Source organism: Pseudopodoces humilis, chromosome 5 (genome assembly GCF_049639895.1).
Source record: "Pseudopodoces humilis isolate 2021_Gansu_Grassland_sample_001 chromosome 5, ASM4963989v1, whole genome shotgun sequence".
NCBI lineage: Eukaryota > Metazoa > Chordata > Aves > Passeriformes > Paridae > Pseudopodoces > Pseudopodoces humilis.
In genome coordinates, this window is record NC_142204.1 from 64468837 (window position 1) to 64496692 (window position 27856).

General features: G+C 36.2%; 1 protein-coding gene across 2 annotated transcripts in view; it reads right to left on the reverse strand.

Moving 5' to 3' along the window:
* The window catches only part of SEMA3A (semaphorin 3A), a 235031-nt gene that overhangs the window by 13994 nt on the left and 193181 nt on the right, over nt 1-27856 (reverse strand). For both annotated transcript variants that reach the window (XM_088054859.1, XM_014255194.2), the window contains 8 exons: nt 23055-23197; nt 21802-21916; nt 21641-21710; nt 20409-20553; nt 15050-15269; nt 9914-10005; nt 7118-7159; nt 1438-1595 (listed from right to left, as the gene is read on the reverse strand). In XM_088054859.1, the coding sequence (XP_087910985.1) occupies nt 1438-1595; nt 7118-7159; nt 9914-10005; nt 15050-15269; nt 20409-20553; nt 21641-21710; nt 21802-21916; nt 23055-23197 (985 nt within the window). The remainder of the gene's footprint in view (nt 1-1437; nt 1596-7117; nt 7160-9913; nt 10006-15049; nt 15270-20408; nt 20554-21640; nt 21711-21801; nt 21917-23054; nt 23198-27856) is intronic.

A 27856-nucleotide genomic window follows, 5' to 3' on the forward strand; every position in this document is an offset into this window, starting at 1 on the left:
GAAAACTGGGGGAAATGGCAGAGACAGGAGCTTTCCTTATGCATCTTTCGGATCCCAGCTTCCCAGCACTTTTTCTTTCACAGAGGCCTCCAGAAAAGTAAATTCTCTACCCCAAGATTTCCTGTAGCTGTGCAACCCAGTAACCCCCACCCTGTAATCCCTGTAAGTAGAGGTCCCATCACTTTACCCCCGATGGCAAGTGAGCTCCATCTGCACCAGTAAGTTGGAGAGATAAGGAAAAGATAAAGAGCCCTGTTTCTTTCACCAGTGTAAGCACAGGAATGACAGGATGATGTGCTCTATGGATCTTGGGATTGGCTGGGAATAGGAACGTGTGCTTGGAATGCTGAGAAAAGATGAGTTTCAGGGATGAAGAGTAGCAGGGAAGTAGCAGAAAGCAGTGATTCAGTGACTACTGATCTTACTGTCTCCTTGAACTCAGAGGCAGTACTCAACCATATTGATTTCTAATACTAAAAACTTTTCAGAACAAATCAATCTTTTAGACTCTCCTTGAAAATCTCATCATTCCCTCTCCTTTACCTCCCCTTCCAGAGAAGGATGTCTGGCATATTCAAATTAATGTGAGCACTTTTTTATCATTTTACTCAATTTATCAAGGGAATCTCAAACTACACCAATGTCTGCTTCTATTTGCAAATGTTTACCTATCCAGTTATTCCTAATTTCTACTTCAATAGCCAGGATCTCTTTAGTAACTAGCTTGTGTACTTTTAGAGAAAGAGTTCCAAAGATAAAGGGAGGCAAAGAAATTAGTACTCTAAACCATCAGATCAGGCAACTAGACTTGTACATTTTTAACAAAATTGATGTTTTTGACTTGTGGAGTCAGCTTTACACCAACATCTGCATTGCAAAGCCTCTAGCATCAGTGCAGAGGGACTGTAAAACTGGTTGTTCTGATCTGGCAGCTCATGGACACAGAACATAAAAACTGTACTTTTGAATAATAACAATAATGTTATGTATCACTAAAAAAGATAATTTTCTATCAATGTCCAAATATTATAGAAATATTTCTCTTGAATCAGAATTCATGAAGATGCAGGATGATTTACTTGGGCAAGCAGTGATTTTTTTTTTTTGATTTTGAGCCCCCACCTCATGTTAGAGAAAATGAATATTTTTCTTTTTGCTGTTTACCAAGGAATATAAAGTTAGGAGTTAATTTCAGACACAACTCTTGTCTGAATGTTTTCTTACAGGAGCTTTTTGAGCCAGCCCAAGAAGTAGCAGTGGTCACTTTAAATCAACCAAGACTTCATATTGCATATAGCTCCCACAATGATGTTTTCCTTGGAAGAGAAAGGGCTCCACTTAACCATCCCCTGAAAAATCGCCAAAGCCCTCTGGTCATATTGAGACCATGAGTTAAAACAAACAGCAAACCATGCAGACACCCAGAACTGTCCCTACCTCTTAGCAGTGGGGAAGTAACGTGAGCAGGAGGAGCCATCCCAGGCACAGTAAGGGTCCCTTGCAAGGCAACACTCAGCACAAGCTTTTCCATACACATCACAGCGGTGTAAAGGAAGCTGTGAAACTCCAGTGGCTGAGCCAATGTAGAGCTGTTGCTGTTGTAAAAGTAAAAAAAAAAAAAAAAAAAAGTTCAAAAAATATTGCAAATTACAATTTTCTTTTTCTATGAAAGCATAAAAATGTTATATAATCATCTGTTAGGATCACTTCAAATACAATAAAGGATCATGATCCTGATGTATGCTAAAGGAATGAGAACAGAATTGTCCCCAGGGCAAAAAAAAATCAAACATGAAAAACTTTTATTTTTTCACTAAACTCTTGGTGGGTTCCCTAAACAGTAAGAAAATTAAAGAACTCTTAAATTTTTCCTTTTGTATTCAGATTCTCACACTGGGAAAACACTACAGTTAGTGACAGGACACAGCAGAGAACATGCTTTTGAATTTGAACAAAAAGAAAAACTTCAACATAAATTTCCTAAGTATTACCTCAATTTATGTATGTGAGGGGAAACCAGAAGTAAATTGTTTCAGAGTGATGCTACAGTATTTCAGTTTGGAAGTGCTGCTATGCATGCACCTCTTTGCATGTCTGGTAATTCCAATGTATTGGAATGTATTGTACTCTTTTCTGTAAGCCACATGATTTAACTGGAACATATATTTAAGGAGGGGAGAGATTTTGTTTTATTTTGGATAAAAACAAATGTTGAGTAGAAGATGCAGTTCAAATGCAGAAGTAAATAAAAAACCATGCATGCAAAATGAAAAACAGCCTTGCATGGCATCACAACAGAATATCTTGTCTCTCTCAATTTCCTCTCTGATATCAAATTCATGTGGTCCACTAGGGAAGCTGGCCCCCAGAGGGATATGAGAAAACTGAACTTCTGATCCCATGTGAAAGTCCAAAGAGAGATATTTGAGATTAGGAATAATTCACAAAGAAAACAAGTATTAGTGGGATGCAAAACTAGGGGAACACTAAATAGATACACAAAAATTCAAGGGCATAATCCTTCTGGTTTGGAAACACTATGTTTTGCTATCAAACCTTGTCACTCAGCACCCACAGTGGACCAATGAATACCTTTCTTCAAGGTCCTACTCCAGGAAGTCCCATGAAGGAAATATAAATTTGCATTAATTTTTCTTTCTTTGAAAACATAAAGGTGATATGAAAAAATAGGATTTCAAGAAATGTTATCAAAATTCTTCATCTCCTGTGTTGCAATGTCCCAGAGGCACCATTTTCTCAGAATTCAGGGAGGGAAGATGGCTGTGGTCACCTACATACTAGACATAATGAGCACCAGATAACAGGAGATAGCAACACCAAAAACACTCATAAGAGGTTGTGCTAACTTCTTTCAGAGACAGCAGCTTGGCAGTTTATACAGACATATTAATTGTAACAGAAACATCCCGTGCATTTATATAAACACTGGTATTTTCTCAAGGAAAATATGACAAGGAAAGCCCCCAAAGGAAAATTCACTGGCAAATTGAAAACTAAATCCTTTCTAAGCAGCTGCTTCCATCTATTATGGTTTCATAGCTGGGTTGTAAACCCACATTCTCCAGGCAAAAATCTCTGACCACTCAGGGCTTTACACAAAGCCTGAACTGTACACACACGTCCTAGTCAGTGTTGTAGCAGTGGGAAGAGGTGACAGCCAACAGACATGATGACCTGCTTCTCTAGCTGAAGTGACTTAATCAAGTACCCACCTTAGGGGCCCATCCTGCAGTAAAAAGAGCAGCAATTCAAATCTTAGGTGACCTAACTGCTTCTCAAGGGAAGCCTCTTCTCTTTACTGATTATGAAGGCAGCATAGGTCAAATTAGAGCTTCAGTTAAGTATCTTAAATGTCCAGATGGTATTGATCTGAGTCCTGTGTAATTGGGGCATTAATATCTGTGTAAGCATGTAGGAACGTGTGGTGCAACTAATATAAAAATCAACCCAGAGGATACTCATGGGAAAATAAAGAATGGTGTAATGGTTTCCTATGTACCTCTGTAACCAATTTCATTTTGCAATAATCCCCTCCCTGATTTCTAATAAATGTCTTTAGAATTAAAAAATTACTAGAAACATAAGAAAAAAAAAATATACCAAAATAGGGTTACTTAAAAACTATATTCCTTGTAGGTAAGTTCATAGTTCAGTCAGTGAACTGTAGCATATGTTTCAGGTGCTGCACAGCTTTAAGGCTGCTGCCTTGTTTGCTGCTCTTCTAATCATGGTTTTAGACTCCAGCTGGTGATCATTATTCTGGACACTAACAATAAAAAAAGTCCAGGCAGTATGAAATTCAGAAAATAGAAATAGAATCCTTTGCATCAATGGTCTGACCTTACTTTGCCATACCACAGTCAAACTGCCTTTTCAGCCAGCTCTTCCAAGACATTGTTAATTTAATGAATGAGATTTTTAGATCAAATGAGAGAGTCAAAAAAAAAAAAAAAAAAAAAGTTGGCCTCTAAAAATTCTTGCAGTATTAGGACTCAAGAAAATCTGAGGAGACTAATATTTTTAATATTTTAAGCAATCCAGTGGTTTCCATTGGCCCCACAGTGCTACCCAAATCAGCAGTCTTTACCTAAACAAAGTCAGACAAAGGGATAACAGAATGGGAATAATGTAATGCTTACGAGAAGAACTTAAGCAGAATTTTTAAAGGAACTTTAGGGAGCATGAGATTCAAGTACCATTTGATTAATTTAATGTCTTGAGAAGCAATGCAGAATGGTACAGCATACTCTTTCAATGATACATTCATTTTGATTCATTTTGAGCTCATCCTTTCTATATGCCCACTATGGACAGAAATCTCTGAATAAAACTCAGTACTTGGTGAAATATTCTATAAAAGTAGTCACTAAGATATTTCTGAAGGTGTCTTCCTTGCATTTGCTTGAAAACCTTATACAAGAGAAATAAGGCTCTTTGTAACAATTCACCAGACAAGGCCTTGGCCCGTTCAGCTGAGGATCTCCTTGTCCTTTTCCCATGCCACCAGAAATCCAACTGCTTTTTGAAGGAGCATCACAAAGCTGACCCAGAGAAAGAGGTGAGAGGTTGCTCTGCAAAAAGCCACCTTTGATTGAAACCCAGGCCTGATTTTTGGCCTGCTTCCATGTTTGTAAGGAAAAAATTATGGAGCTTCACGTGGCACCTTCACCTCAAAGCCAAGTGGTACCGTGTCTCCCACAGAACTGTGAGCTGGGGCAGCTGAAGGGTGTTGCAGTGGCTCAAGGATTCTCTGAAGGTTTGTGTCTATTGCTAACGAAGCATAAACTGTTTAAGTGATAAGGTTACACAAGCCTAGGGCTCTGAACACAATCAGGAGGAATGTGTAGCTTCAGTGAGAAAATATAGACATAATTCCTGTGAGTTAAAGACAGCAGAGTGGAGAAAGAACATATTAAGGCTTAGTCTTGCACATAAAATCTAAATTTCCTTACTCAAATTTTGCTCAAGGGCCAAATGCATACTCAGAGAGAGAGAGAGAGAGAGACAGGAGCTTTAGACTTTAATATAATTTAAAACTTAAGCTAAGTTCCACTCCTGAATAATTTGTAGATTTTGGTCTTTAGGAAGAGTAATTTGTAACATAACATGTTGGCATGATGGCAAAAGAGGTAGCTTTGAACAACCAGAGTAGTAAAATAATTAGAAATAAGGAGAAACTCCCTGTACCATGTTTTTATAATTGGATGAAAGATTTGTTAGTGAAAAAACAAAACTAAGTGATTATTTTTAAAGCATTCAATAGAACATGCTGGTTTTACTATTTACATTTCATACTCTGGCTTTCCACAACGCATGGAATTATCGTGCTGTTTATACGAAAACCACCCTGCTTATCAGAACACAATGAGTAAAGTGTTTGAGTTATAGAACTACAGTATTTTAAAATCATAAATGTAAAATGGAAACATGTTGCCATATACTTATTTCATACATACTGCCAAAAGCTTGTCATAGTGTATCATGATTCTGTCATTTTTAGCCTGAGGCTGGTTGATTTTTCATGAGTTTTACTCTGCCTGAATAACTTGTGGTTTATGCTCTTTTTTAGCTTTAGACAATTTTAGCAGTGTAAATTTGTTTTCAGAAAACTCAGGGAAAATTGTAATCTCTCCTGAATAACTAAAGATGCTTCAGAGAAAAAGCTATATGGAAATGCATGGTCAATTTTCAAATGTGATTGGCTGCTTTGAGGGAATGTACTTATAAAAATAATCCAAAGCAGAGCATTTTGGTATGATGTGAACATATATACAACTTGACAGGTCTGTTTTTAAATATCCCAGTATTCAATAGTACCTTTTTCTTTGTCCTGCCATTTTTGCTGGTTTAGGTGGTAAACTGTTAGAACTGTGTCCCCCCCAAACATTTTCTGTCAAATACATGATTGCTTTCAGACAACTTTCCTAGAGACAGTGAATTCAGAGTTAAATATGCAGCATTTCAAATACAGTATTGGGCTCTGTCCATTACAGAATGAATTCAACTTCTGTTTAATAATTTATAGAGTGAGGTAGAAGAATTAACTAAGTTTTACTTATAATGTGCATAATTTTTAGTGCATCTAGTCCTGAAAGTAATACCAAATCTCCTCTTTCCTGACAATGACATTAATGAAAACAAATTCCTTATATTTACCAAATTAGCCTCCAGATCAGCATATGTATGAAAAAAAAAAAAAAAAGTTAAATTTTATGTCTCAGACTCCTGAGACAGGAAATGACAGTGGCTGGGATCCATCCACCTAATTCCAGGCAAAACTGGAAGATAGGCCCCTAATACCCACTTCATTCTTGGGCTGCAAACCAATGTTCTTCACTCAACCACATCATTTATCAACTGCTTCACAAACTCGCTTAGAAATGCAGGAATCACCTTTACTGTAAGTCAGACAAAAATTTACCTCTATCCATCAAGAAGTTCAGTTGATTTTAGTTATGGTCTGGTTTTATAATACATATCTCTTATATAAGCAGTTAGTTATTACTGTACTGAACAGAAAGTAGGAAATACAAATTTTGGAGCCTGAAACCCTCATCCTAACCACATCACTGAACCAGAAGGCCATGGAAAATTTGGACTGCATCAGATTTGTTGATCTTTTGTTAAAGCTGAATGACGCACATCCGGGATAGAATGGGCATAGGACAGAAAGACAGGAGGATGTCTCAATTCCATCCTTTCCTTCCACCATCTGCATTTTGCACCAGACTATTCTACAGCGACTGGAACTAGTCCCATTAAAGAAAGGGACCAAGTTTGGCCACTCCTTTTTAACAGTTTCTCTGTCATGGAAGCATTCTATAATGTGAATTTTTAATTTTTGTTTCTAGAGAGCCACCAGACAACTGGTTAGTTTGTGTTTAGTTTCCACCTTACCAGTAAGTAACATAAACTAGGCTTTTCGTGTCTCTGTTGGATGTCACATTTTCCTGAGAAACTACTGCTGTTTATGTAAAGGGATAGGATGATGCTGCTGCTGCAATTAATATGTCTCTGCTGACTGCCAAGTTACTGTCTCTAGAAGACAGAGACCAATAAATATTTGAAAGTGATTTAACATTTGTGCACATAGTACCTGCTTTGTGGAAATCTTCATTGCTGAAATAACAGTGGGTTCCTAGGGAAAAATAAAGTTAAAATATAAAATGAGCTATAAGCATAAAAATTATATTACAATACTATTTGCACAAGGTAAAAACCCCTGAAATTAAACTAGAAATTAAACTATTACTCCCTAGTAAGAGTCATTCTTGTTGTCTTTTGCAGTGGAATAATTTCTAGCTGTAAATGAATTAGAATGCATGTACATATCTGGGTGCATCTTTGATTGTGATTGTAGATATTTCACTTTCCATTATTAATACAGTTTAATTGTGATCACTTTGTCACTAGTTTCACATCTTGAATTTGTAATCTACACTTAATACTAAAATTGCACTACAAGAACTTCCCAGGTAATATGAAAATAACAATGGCTATCTGAAAATTCATAGATACTATCTATTAAAGGTAATAACACTTAAATAAGCAATTCATTGTAAGTATATTGAGATAAAAATCCCATTCCTGTAAAATTTTATTCATAAGAACAAGTTTAAAACCAAATATAATCATTTTAACTGCTCCACACTATTTACTTACAAAGAAGCTACATGCATTTTCATAACATGCAACCAAAATGAGCAAGAGGTTCTTTGCACCCTGGAATATCCATTATTTACAACTTTTAGGTCCAGGTTCTTGGATGTATTTTAATTTTAAAAGTGGCATAATAGACAGTGTGCAGCTCAATTCTGTATGAACTTTATTCCATCTAGAAATCTGCTGTTGATCCTACACATCATACTTTTAGTTGTGTACATTAATTAAGTCCTTATTAAGCTTTTACACTTGTGTAGTTTTCAGCTTGCTTATCCTGAGAGAATTTGATATGGGTCAGTGGATGGTAAGCATGGACTTGCCTTTACAGAGGGGTTAATAGACCATATATTAGAAAGCATCAATTAAATGTAACATTTGAATGAAAATTGAACTCATTAGTTAGTTTGCTCAGCTGTTCAGAGAAATATTGCACAAATTGGGTTTAAAGAGGCATTTGTTATCAATCTAATAGATATGAAAGACTTTCAGCTTTGTGGAATTTTAAATTAAAAGCATTGTACTCAGCACATTGCAGCTTAACATCAAAACACCTTGTTCATGATGCATTTATCCTCTTTACAATGAAAGAAAACTTACATTTAGATAAGGTACATGTAAAATCTGTTGGAAATTTCCTATTGAAAGATTCATATCTTATACACACAAATTCTGCTTATTCTACTAAAGTACGTTAATGCCCTCTTTAAGGTTTAATGCACATCTTAAAGAGATAATTGAGATTTCAAGTAAATCAGAACACCAAAATACTTTCATGCAATGAAAAAATACACATGTAAAGTAAAATTCCAAATCTGATTTTGCCATTAACTATTCTACTTTCGTAAAACTTTTCTGAAGTAAAATTAATTCCATTTATTTTTCTTCTTTCATTTTTATATTTTTCTTATCTCCTTTAGCTTGACCCTTCTACTTGTTCCAGGGAAGAGGTTAATATATTATCAACTATTTCCAAATTATCCTGCATTCATGTAAGGACTTTTGCATGTATAAAAAAGAAAAAAAAAAAGTTGTTTCATTTTTTTCTCATAGTTTCTATTCTACTTTAATGTTAAGAAAGAGAAAAAGGTACCCTAGATTTCTGTCCTCAAAAACCCCATGGATTGCAAGAACAGGGATACACATTTTTCAGAGGTATCTTGCACTCAAAACAGAGGTTTCTGAACAAGACTGGTACCAATAATGGCAGGAATGTCCATAAGAAGCTCTGCTTAGCTATCTTGTCTCTGCTCAGAAAAAAAGGGTGAAGAGATGGCAACAGAGTTTGATGAGGATGTGGTGGCTGGGCCCCTCTGGCAGGCCAGGGCAGGGTCACTGCCAGCACATCTGGAGTGAAACCACACTACAAGAAGCTCCCTGAGATTGCCAGCAGCACCTTCACACTGTCACACCAACCTTGTGCTCCCAGCCAGGGATCAACCCCCAAACTGCCTGGAGACGGGGAAAGGGTGCCATAAAACAGCACTGACAGAAAGGATAACGTGGGGAATGTAAATGATTTGTTGTTGTGTACAAAACATAGGACATCCCTGGGTTCTGTCTGGGAAGTGTTTGAAAGGTTTACTCAGCCCTGCCTGGCAGGGCTGCCTATGGGATGCTGTATTTTTTAGGTGGCTCAAACGGGAAAAATGGAAAAGTTTGATTTCACCAAAAAGTACTAGAGTTAGGGGGTGTTTATGGTGCCTTGTGTTGAACCATGAAAATGGGACCCCAAACTGACCTTTGAAAATATAAACGCTCTGTTCCTCAAGATTATTAAGCATAAGAAATCTGGGAAGATCACTATTTTACCTAAAGTATCTTCCTAGTTACAAGATGCTGACAGTCTGGATAATTGATAACTGGAAATAACTGGAGAGTTGATGCAATTATAAATTCATATATTGCATATCTCTGTGGAAGACAACAGACAGGCATTGTTCCCAGACCTGCACAGGCAGACACTCCAGCATGCAACAGCTCTAAGATTCAGAAATACTAATTTACTTTTTAAACCACCAAACAAGAGTGCAGAATGCCATTTCTTTTATCATTAACCTCCAGCTCACACTGAAAGTTTCAAGGTTTATTTTGACTAGTGTCTGGGTCTCTAAATGACAAGCTAATTAGAGGGCTATGCCAGGCTATTCCTTGGCCAGATTGCAAGAAGTTGAGTTTGCAGCTGTCCACAGAGAAATCTACAACCTGACACTTGAAATTTAGACGCGCTTACCCAAAAGACTGTCATTTCTTCCAGCAAGACTTCCTCTAATTCGTGCCAAGTCTCCTTAGGAATTGAAACCACTTTAAGAACTGTTCCAATATCTTGAAAAGGAAAAAATAAAAAAAAAGAAAGGGTTTTCAGGTGCTTGAGATTAATACTTCTGCTCTGCAGCAGCCAAAATTTCTTGCAGTCTATAATTATTTCACATATAAAGACTATGAAGCTACATCTCTCAGCACTCATTCAAAAGAACTGCTATTTAAAATAACATCAGAAAACAGAATTTCAGTAGGACATTTAAGTATTTAAATTATCAAAATGCAACAAAGAAAATACATGCTATTATAGTTATTCAGGAATAGACAGGACTGAAATACAATTTAAGTAACAGTATAAAATGACAGATTCATGACTGGGGAAGGAAATGCTCTAAATTTACCCAGGTGTGTTTTATTGTCCATTTTGAATATGAAGTTTGTCTTTCTTAAAATGCATGTGAATATATTGCAATATGGATATAAAACCATCTGGACAAACGTTCTTAGACAGATGAAGCTGTTAGGTCTCTTAAGTACATGTGATCTTCCCTGTGTCAAACAAAGTACCTAAGATGTATAAGCCCCTTAAGGCATCCATATTTCTCTGTGTCTAAGATGCTGGTTCTTCACTGAGGGCTGAAAAGCATACAATTTGTGCCTTTGATTTAGAAATAAGTGTGCAGCAGCATTTTAGTATTATATCAAATTACATTTTTGGAGTTTTGCAACAAGCTTTAAAATAAACTTGAAATTCCAGAGCCACAGCCTTTGGTTTTGTGAACATGGTTGAGACTAAAGACCATCTCTGTTATTCAGCTTCTGCATCTGTGATTTATTTCTTTGTTTCTACGAACACAATTTCCAGGAAACAACAAAAACACAAAGAACCATTTCTAGGCTGGCACATCACTGCAGACTCTCTGAAATGGAAACAATCTGTATGCAACTTTTCTTTTTAACCAGCCAAGTGTAGTGCCATGTAAATGTATCACAGGTAGAATAACTATGTCCCAAAGGACTTTTCATGTTGCACATCCTACAGCTTTAATGGCTTAGGAAAACACAAGGCATTTTAAGTGGATAAAACTCTCAGATAACTAAAAAGGCTGACATTCTTAAAACAAGAATTTAACCATCAATTACATAAACTCATATATATACATTTTATAAGTATACATAATTTGTGGGTGTTAGCTGAAATTTCTGAATAAAACAATGACAACTCTCTACTTCTATATCTCAAGTACACATAAAATTGAGACAGAGAGATCACATGCATTAGAAATGTTTTTATAGGGCAACTAACTTAAAAGCTATTGATTCAATAAGAAAATTCTGGTACTTAACTTCTTTACATGATTTTGTATTTAAATATTCTAGAAAACCTGGAATATCCTGTAGAACTAAGATTTTTCATTTTTTCCATCTGCTTCCCTTTAAGCAGATATTGGTTTCTAGATATATATTTTTGGAATTTTAGAAAGAAGCAATTTCTTTTCCCCCAGAATATGTACATTACTGCTTTCTTTCATTAGCCACAAATTCATATATTCTTTTAAAAAACACAAAGCAACAGTTATTTCTTAAAGCAACAATAAAACAAAGCACATTGCTCTTTTTATTTAGGCATCTACATCTACCAATTAAGCTAATAAAAAATACTAGATAAGTGGGTTTGGAGTTTTCATTATGGTCACTTCTACTAATTGACTATATTTAAAAGAAGAAATATTGAGAACAATACAGAACAAATGCAATATAAACTTTAAAATAATAAGGAAAAAATTCCACATTTCTACAACAGAGTAATTCAGAATAACAGATAATCTAACAGTAGCTATACTTGTAATTTAATTGATGACTTAATTTCCTTAATTATTCTGATAATTATGATGACTCTGGTTTTGAGGAAAACACATTTTACAGGTGAAAAACAGGGAACATAATAAATGTAACAGTGTAGAAAAGTGTCACAACTATTCTGTGTTGGACCAGGACTGTCCTCAGCCACATTCCATTAAATACCATATCCTGGAAATAAAGGGAGATTTTTCATAAAACAGACTGAGTGGGCACTGAGCAGACACAAGTTTCCCATAATGTTGTTTCAACAAAAGGTCAGACTTTTAAGTGGCTCCTGCAACAATTACAGTTGCCTGATCTCAAGAAAGCCTCTGAGGTCAAAGATACAGTGAGTTAATCACTGTGGAGACTCTGGTCAAGCCACAGGTACCAAAGTGGGGCTTTATCTGAGCTCTACATCAAGTTTTACAGAGTAGTATTTCAAACAATTTCACACAAATGGAATCAGGCGTTTCCTTTAGGATCAATAGGCTCTGCTTAGTAAGATAAGATTACAGTTGTTAATTTGCTTTACTGACAGAGGTACTTTAACTGTGCCAAAGGATGCCAAACACTAGACAATCAGCATATGCATGAAATCCTGTTATTTTCTGATTACTTTCAAGCATGCCGATAGGATTTTATTTTCATTGTGAAACACATTGGTACAATCACAGTGGGAAAGAAACTGCTCAGCTCAAGATTTCCCCCACAGGAAAGGAAAATGTGACCACACTGGATGGCTATTAATTATGTTGTGTTCAATTATCATCAGTTATTCAATGAAAAGGAAAAAAAAAGTATTTCTTCAACATACTGCAGTTCAGCAGCACATGGGAATAATGCAGATTGCTCTAACAGCAATGGGAAAATACAGAGAAATATTATCTAATCTGATGGGACAGACCTGCACAGAAAAACCCAGTCATACCCCAGGGAGCACAATTCTGGCTTTGTCATAGGTTCAGATCACCAAGTGGGAAAATGGACTGTGACTAGAGTCCCTAATCTGCTTCCCAGTTAGTTCTTTGCTTGGGAAGAAGTAATACACGCTGATTGTGTATCTGTTTCTGATTCCCCTGACTCTGAGCAGCTGGCTCAGTGCAGCTCTCTGGCAGAAGGCAGGCACGGCCTCAGTACTGCCTCTTTACCTTTTCCCCCACATGGAAGACACCTTTTCCTGATTCTGAAAACCACAATAGGGACAGTGAGCTTAGAGGAGCATGAAGCATCTTTTGTGCTCCAGCTCCAGGCATGGGTGTTGTAATGCCTGTTCTTGTCCCACGACCTCCTGCTGGAAAAGGAATGGTTTCTATGGACAAAGGTAGTATTTAAAAAAATAACATTCTGCACTTAGAAAGATGGGATTTTGGTGCTGAAATATCTTTTGGCAAGTGCAGGTAATAATGTTTCAACACTTTTCTTATAGTTTGTGGGCAGGGCTGTCACCAGCATTGGATGGAATCCTGAGCATTTGCCACACATCAGAATATTAGTGATTTAGGAAAACTCAAAACTCCCAACTCAGAGGTAAAAATTATCAATTAGGTTCTTTTAGAGGGAGATCTTGCCTGACTGATCTATATAAGAACTGCTAGACATAACATTAACTAAATAACCAGTGTATGCAATGGTAGCTATCTAGAACCTGTAGCTCAGTTTTAAGCAAATCTTCCTGCACTGTCTGAAACAGTCAGAACTTCTGTCTTACTTTTGTTTTATTCTAATGGAAGTCTTGAAGAAAGCAGTGAATCTCTGGAAGAACTTTTTGCTTCCCCTTGCAGAAACCAATGCATCTTTCTTAGCCCACAGGCCAAGCTTTGGAGAGTTAAATGCCACCTCTTTTGCTCAAAAAATATGCTTAAATAAGTTCTTTATGTTTGTTCAGCATAATACCTTGTATGCCACTAATTTGTTTTTTGTGGGCCAAATCAGGTCATGAAGGAGTTGTTGAAAGGCACCAAACACTGTGAATTGTGGATGACATTGAAGTCTCTAATGTGTGATGGAAAATGTATATGTTGTGCAAAATCACATGAAAATACTTTTCAATGTTTTATGCAAGAACATACTGTAGCACTGGGGTCTAATAACTCAGTTTATAGCTTTGAAGTGCTTTAACCCTTGCTGCAGAGCTGTCTTTTCTGCAGTAAATGTTGTTATCCTTGCAGTAAATTGTTATCCTTGCACTGTGTTTGTTACAAAAAACTTCATTAGCTCTCAATTTACTCATAATACATTTCAGGCATCAACATGAAAGAGATCTTACATTTACTGCTTTGGAAATCTGATACCAGGTTAAGAGTACCAGAACTGTATTTAAAGCATGTAAAAAGTTGGACTGTTATAAGACAGACATAGAAGTATTTTTTTGGTCCAACACTGAAAAGAAGCAGTAGGTTTTCAGTTTGATCTGGTTTGGCTTCATGATGCCAATGTCTAATTACTAGTGATTATATTCAGTAGAGGTTTAAAGTACTTTTATTCAACATAACTGAAACATCATCCAACTAATATAAACTTTCAGAGATTAAGAAACCCATCCACCAATTGCTACTCAGCACAGTTTTGAAACCACTGAATTTAGGGAAATTAGTATCAGCTAATTTTTGGACACTTTCTCTTTATTACCCTTCCAGAAAAAAAAGTCTTTTCTGAGTGCATATTAACAATTCTCTGAGATGCCCAAGCTGTATGATTCTGCAAATGCTTTGGAAAGGATATCATCTTTCTGTTTGAATACCAGCTCTACTGAAAACACTCCATTTGTGCCAGATATCTTCATTTAAGTAAAATGATGCACCCTCTTGGCTGAAGAGCTGAGCATCTTAAGGCATCTTGAAATACTTGAAAAGCACAAAAGATTTTACCATACCTGGATATTTGCCTCATTCACATTAAAACTTTTTATGCTGCACCTCAAAATGGGTACCTCAAACTCCTCATTTTAATACTAAATTATAATTAATAAGGCTAGACATTTCTAATAAAAATCCCTAATAGCAGTAGCTGGAAAGAAGGTGGTTTGATCTTAATCCAATTGGCACAGCTCCTAAAGAATTAAGCTGTGCAGGCTATGGCCTGACCTGTAACTGAATGTTTGCAACAAAGACCTCCCCACATGCACAGCTTTGGGTCCTGCCCCAAATTTTCACAGGTTTACACTGTTCAGTCATTGTTCTGTCTTTCAGAGTATGAATTTTTATCTGCTCTAGGTTTCCATCAGTCCTGGAAGAGCATACCGTGTAGATTCAAGACCTCTCACCTGTGCCAATGAACATCACATCATACTGGCCATCTTCTGCGTCTACTCGATCTACCACGATCTGTGTGAACTGGTAATCCACGTCTGTTTTAATCATGATTGGACGGTTGTTGATGGGGAATACTGGGTTGTACATGGCAGGATGACTTCTGGCAAATGTGATAACTTCATCAGGAAGGTCCTTAGTGGAATCAAAACCTCCAAATGTTTTACTGGGACACTAGAAATAAAAAAAAGGAAATGTTTTACATTTTATTATTTATCATCCTGTCTATGGCAGTCTATAAATAAATATGTCAGGGAATCTAAGTGTTTTGTGACAGACAGTGGAAGTTAATTCTGTCACTCACAATCTCTATTTTTTAATTTATTTTGGATTTAAACCAGTATGATTAAGAGAACGCAAATGATCCTCATCACTTTTCTTATTTCTTTTCAGTGCACAAGGCTTTTAAGTCCAATAGTGATTAGTATTAGTCTTTAATTGTCAGAAGGAAGAAATCCCAAGATATCTAAATCATTCAATACAAGGAAAGGAATTCAGTATTTGGTTATGTATACAACACAAAATTAATTAATTATGCCATCACCTTTGTTTCAAAGTATTGTCTTCAGAAGTTGACTGTAAGTCCAAATCTCTATGTGAGGAACCAAATCCTTAAATCCTGGGACAATGCCCTGTTCTACCGACTTTTCAAACCCCTGCTTGTCTCAACAACTCTGTCCTACATATAGGCCCGATAATGTGGATCTTGTTACACTAAATCAAATCTAGTGAGTCATGTCTTAAATGTATCTTTTTTTCTCCCCTCTGATTCTAAAGAAAGCCTTCTGTGAGCATTACTCATCATACTGTCCATGTGAACTTTTAGGTGAGACAAGTCCCATTAAGGAACTACAATAACTCCTCACAGTGACAGAACAGTTGGTGTCCCATTGGGATGAATCTGGTCCCATGACACGAGACAGAAAAGACTCATTTTTCCCCTGTATATGCCCAGAGGCAGGCCAGACAGGTTTGTATCTTATCTGTGAGAACCACAGGGTTCTACTTTTCACATTTAGCTTACATTCTCCCACTGAAAGCAGAAACCAGAGGCTGGAAAAGAAAGCAGAGGTAACACCATGGTGTTGGTAGCCACAAAAGTATTCCTCCACTTTCAGCTATTACATATCTCCATCAGGAGACTCAAGAACTGTGGCTGATCACCACCATTTGCCCTCATCTCTTCTATGGAATTGCTAAGTATTATATGAACAGTTAGCTGTGACTTTAAAATAAGCATTAGTAATATTAGTATTGTTGAATGGGTGAAGAAAACGAGTCACAATGACACCAGGCCAAAAATACTTGTCAAAAGATCTTGGTGATCCCAACTGCAGATCTGTTCAGATAACTCTTGAAGACATATAAAACACAGAATCCCAGCTGAAAATATTTTTTTTGCAGAGCTTCAAATATAAACAATTGGTGTCAAAATGCCCAAGATAATTTGCCCTTTACATCCAGGTATAAAATACCTTCCAATTAAACTAAAAACCTAGTGGACAAGATATTATTAAGCAAGAATTCAGACCTTGCAGGATGCTCAACAGAAGAAATCAATTGTCTTTGCTATCACCTTGATCCAAATTATTAATAATTCAACAGAAATTAAATTTAAAAATCAATGTTGTTAAAAAGAGTAGTTGCTATACTCAGCAAAGGGATGCTTCCAGCATGGACATATAGAGTGTAAATTGTCCCTTGCTGGCATATTTGTTGGTAAGCAAATTCCTGCATTCTGTTTGTATGGAAAGGCAAAATAGAGGGAAGAAGAATATTTGATTAAGTCATGTGGAGCAGACAAAGCAGAAAGCAAATCTTGCTATCTATTTTATTTTTCCTAGATTTTTTAACCTTTTTCTTATTATTCTACATTCTTGCTCTTTTGTACAAAAATATTGCAAAGAGAAAATCAGATGGACTTTCCATAATTATTGACCAAACCACTGTCTGTCTCAAAAGTAGTGTTTCAAATGCTACACTTAAATTTTAAGTTTGCTACATCTCAATTAATATTCTAACTACAGTTCAATGATTATTGCTTGGCTTAGTTAGATAACAATTAATTAGATAATAGCTGTGAAGTACTCTGTGTATAAAAAGTCACTACACAAGAACTAAGTATTGTTAATTGCAGCTGAGCAAACACTGAAAAAAATACAAAATGAACATTGATTTCAATTTTAGACAAATGAATTTCAGCTGTGTTTCAACTGCTTGAATATTTACTTTTTGGCTCATTTTCTAACAAAGGATTTTACTTGCAGCAATATGAAACAAGCTCCCCAGGGAAATGGTCACAGCACCAAGAGTGCCAGAGCTCAGGAAGCACTTGGACAATCCTCTCAGGCACATGGTGTTATTCTTGGAGCTGTTCTGTTCAGAGCCAGGAGTTGGACTCATTGACCCTTGTGGTTCCCTTCCAGTTCTCTATCATTCTATGGACCGAGATATACTTTGCACAGAAAATTCATAAAACTAGAATTAGAGTCATAATTCTGTGTGTTTGAATAAGACTCTCAATTCTGAGACCCCTATTACTCCTTGGATCCCCTGCTTTTCTGAGAATAAAAATATTACTGTAGCCCTGTGTCTTTACATGTGAAGTTTAAAGTGCATTACCTGGACTAGGCCCAGTAAGGAATCCAACAGAAAAAATCAATATCTACATTTTGGTAGGAAGAAAAAGCTCTTTGGTCATGACTCTTGGTGCCATGAAGGAAAGAAAACCTACTGAATTCAGCTGAATTCAGAGAAAGTCAGATAGGAATTCAGGATGAGGTACCTGAGTTAAAAAGACGTATACACAAAAGTCCTTCCTCTCTCAGATATTTTTTAATAGTTTAAAAAAAAAAAAGCCCCAAAAACAAATAACCAAAACCAAACCAAGTCTATAGATCTTATAGGAAAAATTATGGCAACTTCTTTGTTACACGCGAAGCTGATGTAGAATTGTTTACAAAGCTTTCAGGTTTTTCAAAACCCATTTATTTTCCTTTCCTTTTACTCATACTGGGCAAATCACCAGATGCTCAAGAAGTTTACTGGCACCTCACCTATTAAATTCCTGAGATAATTCAGCATTGCAATGCAGTGCAATCTGGAAACGAATTACTGTAAGAAGATCAGGTATTTTTCTCCCATCTCTTTCTGCATTTCTTGGAAAAGGAGCCCAAAGGTCTGACATCTAAAGAACTTCAAAAAATCTTTTTCTTCTTTATTCTCAACAGATCTTCAAATCATTGAAAATACACACACCTTTATCAATTTATAAACAAAAAGCTTATTTCCAGCCAGAAATGCACCTCATTTTAAAATTCAGTTTTATCCTTTTAATATGACAGAATGATTTTAGCAACTGTGAAGACACTCCTCTTTTCTCAAAGTGGCAGAACCCAGGATTAGAGTCACTGGCATAGGGCTAGGACAAACTGCTGGCCTCAGCCACTCTAACAACATTTACAGTGGCACGGCCTCCTGCACTACATCAGCAGGGCTAAGCAGACCTGCAAAATTTGGGATCACATTTGCCTTTAGGTAAGAAATCAGCTTACGGTGGAAGCTGAATATCTTTGCAGTTTGTGAACCTTAATAAAAGCATTTTATAATGAAATCGTAAAGGTAAATTCCATTCATTCTGATCGGCTTGCCAGAAATGAAAGTATCTGTAAGCTAACTGCATTTCCTTACTTTGACAAAGGCTTCTGTGTCTTAGTTCACTTCATCACTTAAAGACTGAGTTCCGGTCTTTCTTTTTCTGCTTATTCTGGGGAAGTTGATCTAGTTATTCTTTCCTCACATGCAACACAAATCAAGACTCTCAGAGAAGTCTTGGAGTAATCCCCAGGCAGAACTGAGGCCTGAACTGTGTTTCAGGACACACAACTACCAGTCTCAAGAGCAAATACTTGAGCTGTGCATTTGGAATCTCAACAGAGCTGCATCTGATCTCTGCAGAGGAACAAATGCAACAGAGCCTGTGTGCAATAGTTCTTTATCTCAGTCTATTTTTGTAACAGAAACATGAAACATTCTTCATTGTCCATAGTTCTACATAATAGCTACTACCTGATTTTGCTCAGAAAGGTTAATGGATATTGGAATCAAAGAGGGATATAAAGAAACAGAATAATGAACACTAAATCTGTTAAACTGAAAAGGTGAGGATACCTGTACAAGAAATACCAAAAATACATACTCATTCACATTTTCTACAGAATTGTAAAACAATAGAACTTTGTAGTAATTGGAAAAAAATGTTCACCATCAGATGAGAAATGAAACCTCTTTTATGCTGCAGAACTTGTATTTTAACTCCGTAAAAAATCAGAAACTCTTTCAGATGCAGCAAAGGAGTGAGGAGTGCTGAGGAATCCAGCTGTCAGGGAGCCACTGTTTTCTTTTACTGAGGAAGTAATCTTCATTAGCTGAGCATATGTATCAGTTAAAAGATCAGATTTGAAAGGATGATTTCAAACATACCAGAGAAAAGTTGAAAATATGATGAACGAAAGAAGCACAGTAATTCCTGCTTTCATGTTGTGCCTTATATTTAAGAAGACTTTTAAAAGAATGTTGCAGATATATATATTATTTACACATATACCTTTATATGTACACATGTGTACATATGTATTTAATCTTTTGCAATGACAGTTCTCAACATAACTGGGACAAACTGACTTATACAAGCTAAGGAGCAACCCCAATGTGTACAATCAACACTTGTTTCATAAATGTCTCATCTTCATAGACTACTGGACTACTTTAGTCATTTATAAACTAGAAACAGAGAATCATGTAAAAGCAGACATTTTTATAAAATCCCAGTGGAAGTTAGAAACTACTGTAGTCATTCTATCATCTATTTCAGAAATATGTTTCACTGTCCTAGATTTAATGTTGACTGAAAGTTCCTAATAGTCAGGAAAATCCTGTTTTCCATTCATTCTCACTAAGAATGGCTCAGCCAATATTTGGGGAAAAAAAACAAATTCCATGGAAAGGATAATGCAATACAGCTTAAGAAACACTTGACTTTCAGTAAAATTCTCCAGACATTACCAAAACTTCTTCTGAAGTTGTTAATATGAATGCCAAAATTAAAATCCAAGTGAAGATGTTACTGCAGTTTCATGTTACAAAAAAACCAGTACATTCTGGACCTGGAGGAACTGTTAGTTTTTCCCTTCTGCCACTCTATCCATTTCATTATCTGTGTCAGTTTCTTTCCTGGATACCAGCTCAAGGACTATGTAAAGTGTGAAATTTTCTTCCATGGTTTGCCCAGTTCAGATTTCTTGGGGTACTTACAGTTCCTGGCCGTGGGTATGGCACTCGCCCTTGGTAGGGAACCCACTGGTAGTTGGGGCCGTCTCGGTGGGCGTAGGGACCAAGAAATACCCTCCTCACATCAGTCATGCTGTACATACACACTGCTGATCCCTTGAAGATATTGCTGAAAATGAGAGGAGAAGAAATCCAATCAGTTTCTTTAAATTATCAGTCGATTTAATCAAGTGCTAGAGCTATGGGAATAGCAGCTTGATGCTTTCTAATTTATTGCATGTGCTGATTATCAAACCTCTGACATGCTCCCAGAGCAATCCTCACTCACCTCCTGTGAAAGTTCAGCAAAACTGATACGATCTCCCAGACATTTTCCTAAGCAGATGGCTGCTATTTCACTATTTAAAACATCTTGTCCCCAGAAGGCCAAAGCCCAAATTTGAGTAAATTTCAGTAAGGCTTTCCCTAGAGAACTATTCAATTCTTTCCTACACTCCACATTTTTCTATTTTTTTTTATTATTTTTTTTTTTAGCAGTCTCTTCCATCACTTGGGCAGAATAAATGTAAACTTCAGTGTTGTTTCTTACCCTGACATTTTTTACAGAAGACAGTGAGGACTTGTAAATCTTTCTCTTCTATGCCTGGTATCACTAAAAACATTCTTTCTGTTTAGAAACTAAGACTTGTTTCCTTCATAGATAAATGTGGCAATACAACCAGTACTGCAAACCTTTCCCCAGGCCAAAGCTACAAGTATCTTTTGTTCTTTGTGAAAGCACAGTGTAACAAAAAAAACATTCAAGTCACAGTTATATGTGATTCAATAAGAGAACTTTAGAAAGATCATAAGACTTTCCAGATTTCAGCAATATTTTTTACTAATATCTCTTTGACTAGCCAATTTCTCAATCCACAGATTTTCTATTTTACACTGCCCTTAAACAAGTTTATTTACGCTTGTGTTCTTTTTCCAAATCTGTGTGGAAAGGGCTACAAATGCTGATCCCTGCTATGAAAAGCCAATTCAATGGCAAGAACAGCCTGAGAAACTGACAGTCTTTGTGTTTGCTACCTTCAGAGTGATGATGTACATTGCTCATAAGAAAGAAACCTAATTCATTACTTCTTACTGCCACTGAGTTCAAAGGTTAAGAAAATTTTGTGTTTTTTTTTAAAAACACTTTAAACAAAGAGACCTCTTTAAAACAAGCAGCCACCCAAGTTTCCATGCAAGTAAAACGATATGCTCTGTACCTGGATGTTGTAAACACTCCATAGACTATTGGATTTTTAGGGTCTTTTGAGTTCATTAGGAACACATCCTCTGTAGCAATAACAAGAAAAGAAAATTAGGTTAAATTGATACAGATAATACCTGAAGACATTTCCATATTCCAGCCATTTCTGCCACTTACGTAGTTCATCGAAGTGTGTGTCAATGCCATTGGGTCCTGGTACAGAACAAATCAGACGGGCTTTGAGGAAAGTTGTCCATTTGTTAACAAGGCTCCTGTGTCCACCAAAGTCATTCTAGTAACAAAAGTATTTTGCATTAATATTTAGCAACAGTCTTTGTTTAAAGTACAAACAGAGTACAGAGAAAATACAATAAATAAATAAGATGACATTTAGAGAAAACAAGAGAGAAAAAATGTACATACAAAAGCAATGTTATGTTGCAAAGACAGAATCTGAATTATTTTTATTTTACATTGTATTGTGTCATATTTTTTACTAGTCTACAATTTAAAAATCAAAATCCTCAATTCTCTTTATATACCTTTATACACAACATTGGGAAAAAAGAAATGGGCAGAATATTTTGCTCCAAAGCTCCCAGTCTGCCATGTCCTGGAAAAGCTGAGGGTGTTTATTATGCTCAACTGGGTAGCAACGAAGTAGAAATGAAACTTGGAATGGAACAAAGTAAACAAAAATGCCAGAACAGTGGGATCACTTGTACAGCTGCAAAATGTAGAAACAAAGGGTCCCAAGGACCTCATACTTGTGGGTAATTGGTTTTAAAGTAGGAACCTCTGAATTCAAGGAGGTAAATTGAAGTTGTGCTTATGGATTAACAGAAAAATTTACTGCAAACACCACAGTTTCCAAAGCTACAACATTTTTAAATATAATTTCATAAGCGGAAATGTTTTTGAAAGTCTGTCAGAAAACCATCTGGACATTTATCTGTGTGGACAAATGATTCATCTTGCAGTCACTAAGAGTCTCTGGAATGGCTGCCCATTTCTACAGCTAGCTTTAAACAATTATTATGTGGTATCTTCCTTTGCCTCTGTTTTAAAGGTTTTCACTAATGTGGGAATGGAAATGTATTAACATTTAATAAGCAACTTCTTCAAATGTTTTTGGCCTACCTGGAAGTATTGCATTCCTGTAAAAGAATATTTTGCAGACACTTTCTAAGCCTCAGAAGAGACCTATGACTTTTTAAACCAAATATCATAGTTTGTGAAGTTTCCCACACAAAAAATAATGGAATAGTACTCATTTCTGTATGTCATTCCCACATTATTTTTCTCTTGGGATGACCCCTGCTTTAGTACAATGCCCATGTTAATACTGAGTAGTTCACAGGTGAGAAAACACAGCTTCTAAAATTGCTTGCAAGTGCATTCAGTATCACACCAAGAAGTTATCCTCTTACCTTGCAGATCTGCCCTATCCTGGCATGAGTGGCTTTTCCAGTGTGCTCTCCATCAATTGCATTTTCACGGAAGAAGAAGTAGATTTTGTCATCCTCTGGATTGTCACTCTCTGGTATCAGGTGAGCACTGACAAATCGGGGATCTGAGAAGACAATGCCATTGTGCACATTACTACAACACAAACTGGAATGAACTGTCATTTTTCTTCCCAAGACCCAATCATTCCATCCCATGGTAAATATTTCTATATTAGGCACATCATCACCTGTTAATATGTGACAGGTATTTACATTCCTCTTATCTTTAACGCAGAGAGGTGTTTGCTACAGGTTTTTAATGAAAAAATCTCAACTTTATTATTGGAGAAATTAACTTTTTATGAAATCTCTTTACAAATGTTTGTAGAACATTACAGCATGGTTTCATAATTCCATTATGAAATTTATTTATTAAAATTATTTAATGTCAGTATTTATTACTGACATTTTTCCTGTTCTTTGGATGTCTGGACTTTGGTTAATCTTTCTGTATAAGTCACAATTAAAATGAAAGAATTATGGAGACAAATGTAGTTTTCATTTTGTCAATTAAAAAAAATATTTTACACCTAGAGAATTGTTAGTGCATTACTGTTAAAAGAAGTTAAGTTGATAAACACATTTTGATTGATACTACTTCCACACGATACCCCAAATTCCCAAATTTTTTCATCTTTTAAGAAGAGAATTATATTTTAGAATTTCTATTCAAGGTGTCGAAATACTTTGTCTTGCCATTTTTGCAAAGTTTTATTTTTATATGCATAAACTTTATTTCTTAATGATTAGAGTGACAACTTTATTTGGTGGTAAAAAAGATACATCAACAAATGAAAATACATAAATGTGGACATACCAGTAGGTTACATAAAAAATAACATAAAGAAGTTTAGGGAGAGAGAATTTTGTAGAATTCACATGAATTCATACCAGTGGTGCATCTGGCTCACTGCTGCATTTTACAGAGATACTTCAGCTGGTATCTTTCACTATATTTGGAAAAAGAAGGCATATCCAACAGATTTACCAATCTGTTTTATAACCATTCTACATCCTGCTGGGATAATTAACTGTGAACTATATTTAACTACTCAGAGTCCTGCTCCTATGTGAAATTGCAAGCTATATTAGTGTCTGTATTAACATCCTTTCAGTGTATACTTATTGCTATATAGTCATGGAAATAATGAACTTTGCTATGTTTTGCCAGTTTGCTCCAGCTGACCGGTGGAACCCAATGCCTTATTGAGGATGACAGTGTTTTTAAGCAATATACTCTGATAGGTTATGCACATAGAATTTTAGCTATTTCTATTATATGAGCACATACAGCATAATTTTTTGTGCATGTATGCGCATTATCATGTACTCTGTGTATATATATATGTATATATTCTCATGTATTTGTGCATGCAGGTGCATACATATATATATAAATACTGAAGGATGACCCTACCGGCTTAGATCAGGACTCAGATCAATACACACCCTCAAGATTGTCCAGAAGTTTAAGACAAGAAAGCATATGGTGATTACAAATAATGCTCTCCAAGAATAGTCCCTTCCTTCAATGTAGTTTTCAATGTAGTTGATTCCCTGAGCTTTGTTGCTTTCTGTGTCCTTAGCTCAATAGACTTCTCATCCAGTTATCTGTCTAGTTTCTTCTTGAACCCATGCAAATTTCCAGAATTCAGCATATCCTTTTGGAATTTGTTCCTCACTTAAACAATATAATGAACTAAAATTTACTTTTGATTTTGTGTTTTGAACATTGATCTTAATAACTTCATTTGGTTCTTCTCAATCCCTATACTGGAAAAATGCTCAGTGATCAAGATGTGGATGAACTATGCTCTTTAACAAGGGCTGTAAAAATTCTCTTTCTTGAATTCTCTGATGTTGTGTTTTTTTGTTTTTTCCCCCCTACTAATTCCTAACAGTTAATATGGATTTTACAGCTCCTAAACAGTAATCTGAAGTTGCCATGGAATTTACATGTCGTAACCCCAGACCCTCAATCTTCATTGGTGGTGCTCTGTCCATAGCCATTCTTTTATATGTGAAGATAGGCATGTTTTCCTCATGTTTTTCCCCATGGTTTATCACTCCATCATTCATCAAGAATAATTTAATTTTAATTTGATTGCTTAGCTACCCAGTTGCATAAGATCCTTTTGTGCTCATTCACAGTCTTCCTTTGTCTCACTATGCTGAATAACTTAGGTTCATGTGAAAAAAAACAACCTCTCATCCAACCTCTTTTTCAGGTTATTTATGAATGTGTTGAACAACACAGGCCACACAACAGATCTCTGTGAAATTGTGTCTACCACCTATTGTCTGTTAAAAAAAGCATTTTTAGACATCTGAGAACATGAAAAATCTGAGATCTTAAGCTCTCCACCCCAAACTCCAGTAATGTAAGCTATTAAATGTCCTTCCTTTCTTTCTAGCATGCATTTAATAGTCTTCAAGTTACACTGACATCAGATCCAAGATAAATAATATCTTGACTATTTTTTATATGATATACTAGGGCTTTGCATGCAACTTGAATCTCAAGAAACAAGGGTTACAGCTTGAAAATTTCTACACTGGGGAAGGATCCATAAGAGGAAGAGGATACCCATTAGAAGACACTGTTCTTGGCTACTGGATCTGGATAACCTCTTTTCTGAGTATGTTGTTTTTACCTCCTTAAGGTTTTAATGAAAAAGGGTAAAAAATAATATTCAACCAAAACGTAAACACATTCCCAAATGGTGGAATGATTTGTTTCTAGCGCAATGGGTTTTGTAAATCACAAGATATCAAGTTCTAAAATAAATCACTATATTATCAGGCATCAAAAATCTAACTTTACATTGGCCTATGAAGATACTGTGGGGAGTCCCATTTGAGTCAAAAATATTGCTGGTATAGCACTGGTTATATAAACTTGACCTCGGTTAGCATATTATTATTCTTTTCTTTCCCTCTCATAATTTTGCAAGTGAACCAGAGATAGTGACAGTTTAGTATTAAAGCAGGACTGACACAACAATGATAGAAAAATAGTTGAATAAATTGAAAATATGTATTTCAAATGATTCTGTCAGAGTGACAGCAGAGAAGAGGGTTGTGAGGCAAGCAGAAAAAAATAATGTTGCTGCTATAGCATGTGTGAGTATGATTCCCATATGCTTCTTAATGGTGCTCATCTGAGATGGATTCAGATTTTCAATGAGTGATTAATAATCCTAACTAACTACATCCCCACAAATTAAGTAGCCACACAACCCCATATCAGAAACATGTCCATTGTACATCATGGACCAGCTTTTCTTGAACAACACTGATGTTTCTTACTGAGCACACCTCGGATTGTTTTTCCATCTAGTTTAATTGATATGCTTTAGTCAATAAGAGTGGTTCTTCATGTTATAGAGCCCTTGCTCTTGTTACATGGTGGTGCTTGGTTTATTCCCCTCTTCCACTTAACAGATCTATGTCTATGCAGTGAACCAAATAAACAAAGAGCAGGCTACATGTGTTCTGTTGCATATAGAAATAGATTAATTTCTGTTCAGAATGAATGTAATGGTTTCAGAAAAAAACATCACGATACCATTGTGTGGGAAGAGGGAGAGAAAAGTGGTTGGTAATTTCATGGGTTATAAAGCTAAGAACCAGTGATCTATAGTGTGTTCTTTATTGTTTCACAAGCACAGGGGATGTTTGACTTGCCTGAGGCTTGATGCACACTTGCATTCAACCCCAGGGCTTCAGACCATGTTCACTACTGGCTGCTGAGGGTCCTGATGAATCAATCAGCCAGATGGCCAGCAGTCACGCAACACAGCCCTCTCCATGGACTGCACAGCACTGTTTTATTGCTCTTCTTTGAGGATTGGAAGGGAGATATCCACAGATGAGGGAATTAGGGACTCCTCCTTGACTCCCCTAATTGCTCACCCATGCAGCAGAAGCGAGAATGTCATCCATGAATGTGTATGCTCAAGTATTGAAACTGCCCTGCCTTACCCTGCAAAATTAAACAGGTTTGGTATCAAGGGGTCCCCATGGGAAGTCTAAAATAATTCAGTCAGGGTTGACCTATTTCATACACTCAACACAGCCACAAAAGAAATGCTGGAATGAACTTCAAGCAAGTTTTACTGAATGGGAAGTAGAATTTTGATCCAAACCCACCAGTAACAATTGTAAAAGTCAGTGCACTGCAGCTATTGGGGGTAGATGGATTTATTTCAAATTTCTGAATATGAATTACAGAATATTCTGCTACCCAAAAACTGGCTCCAATCCATGTAGCCCTCAGAAATGCTGTTACAACAGTTCAACACTTTGTTTTTTGAAAGCAGTCTCCCATTGGCTAAAAGTCCAGAAAGCTTGTTTTGGGAAAATTGATTCAAGAAATAATTTGACAGCAAATATTTTGCAATGATTCATTGCTTTTAAAAAACACAGGCAGACAATGTGGAAGACTGCTTTAAGAAACAGCATACATCAAACAAACATTTCTGAAACGTGTTTAAGCATGATCAAAAGAGAAACAAAGCCACAGCATAAACATGATCAAAATAAAATTACAGCTAAAAACACTTCTCTGATCTTGCAGCCAAAGTGAACAAGCTAAAAATAAAAACTTAGGTTTTTATTTAAAACAATCAGCCTTTAAGAAGCAAATTATTAAAGTCCACACCTTTTTCAGTCTCCTTTTCCCAGTTGTCTTGGCTGTGGGTGCTACTTCTCAGATCCCACAT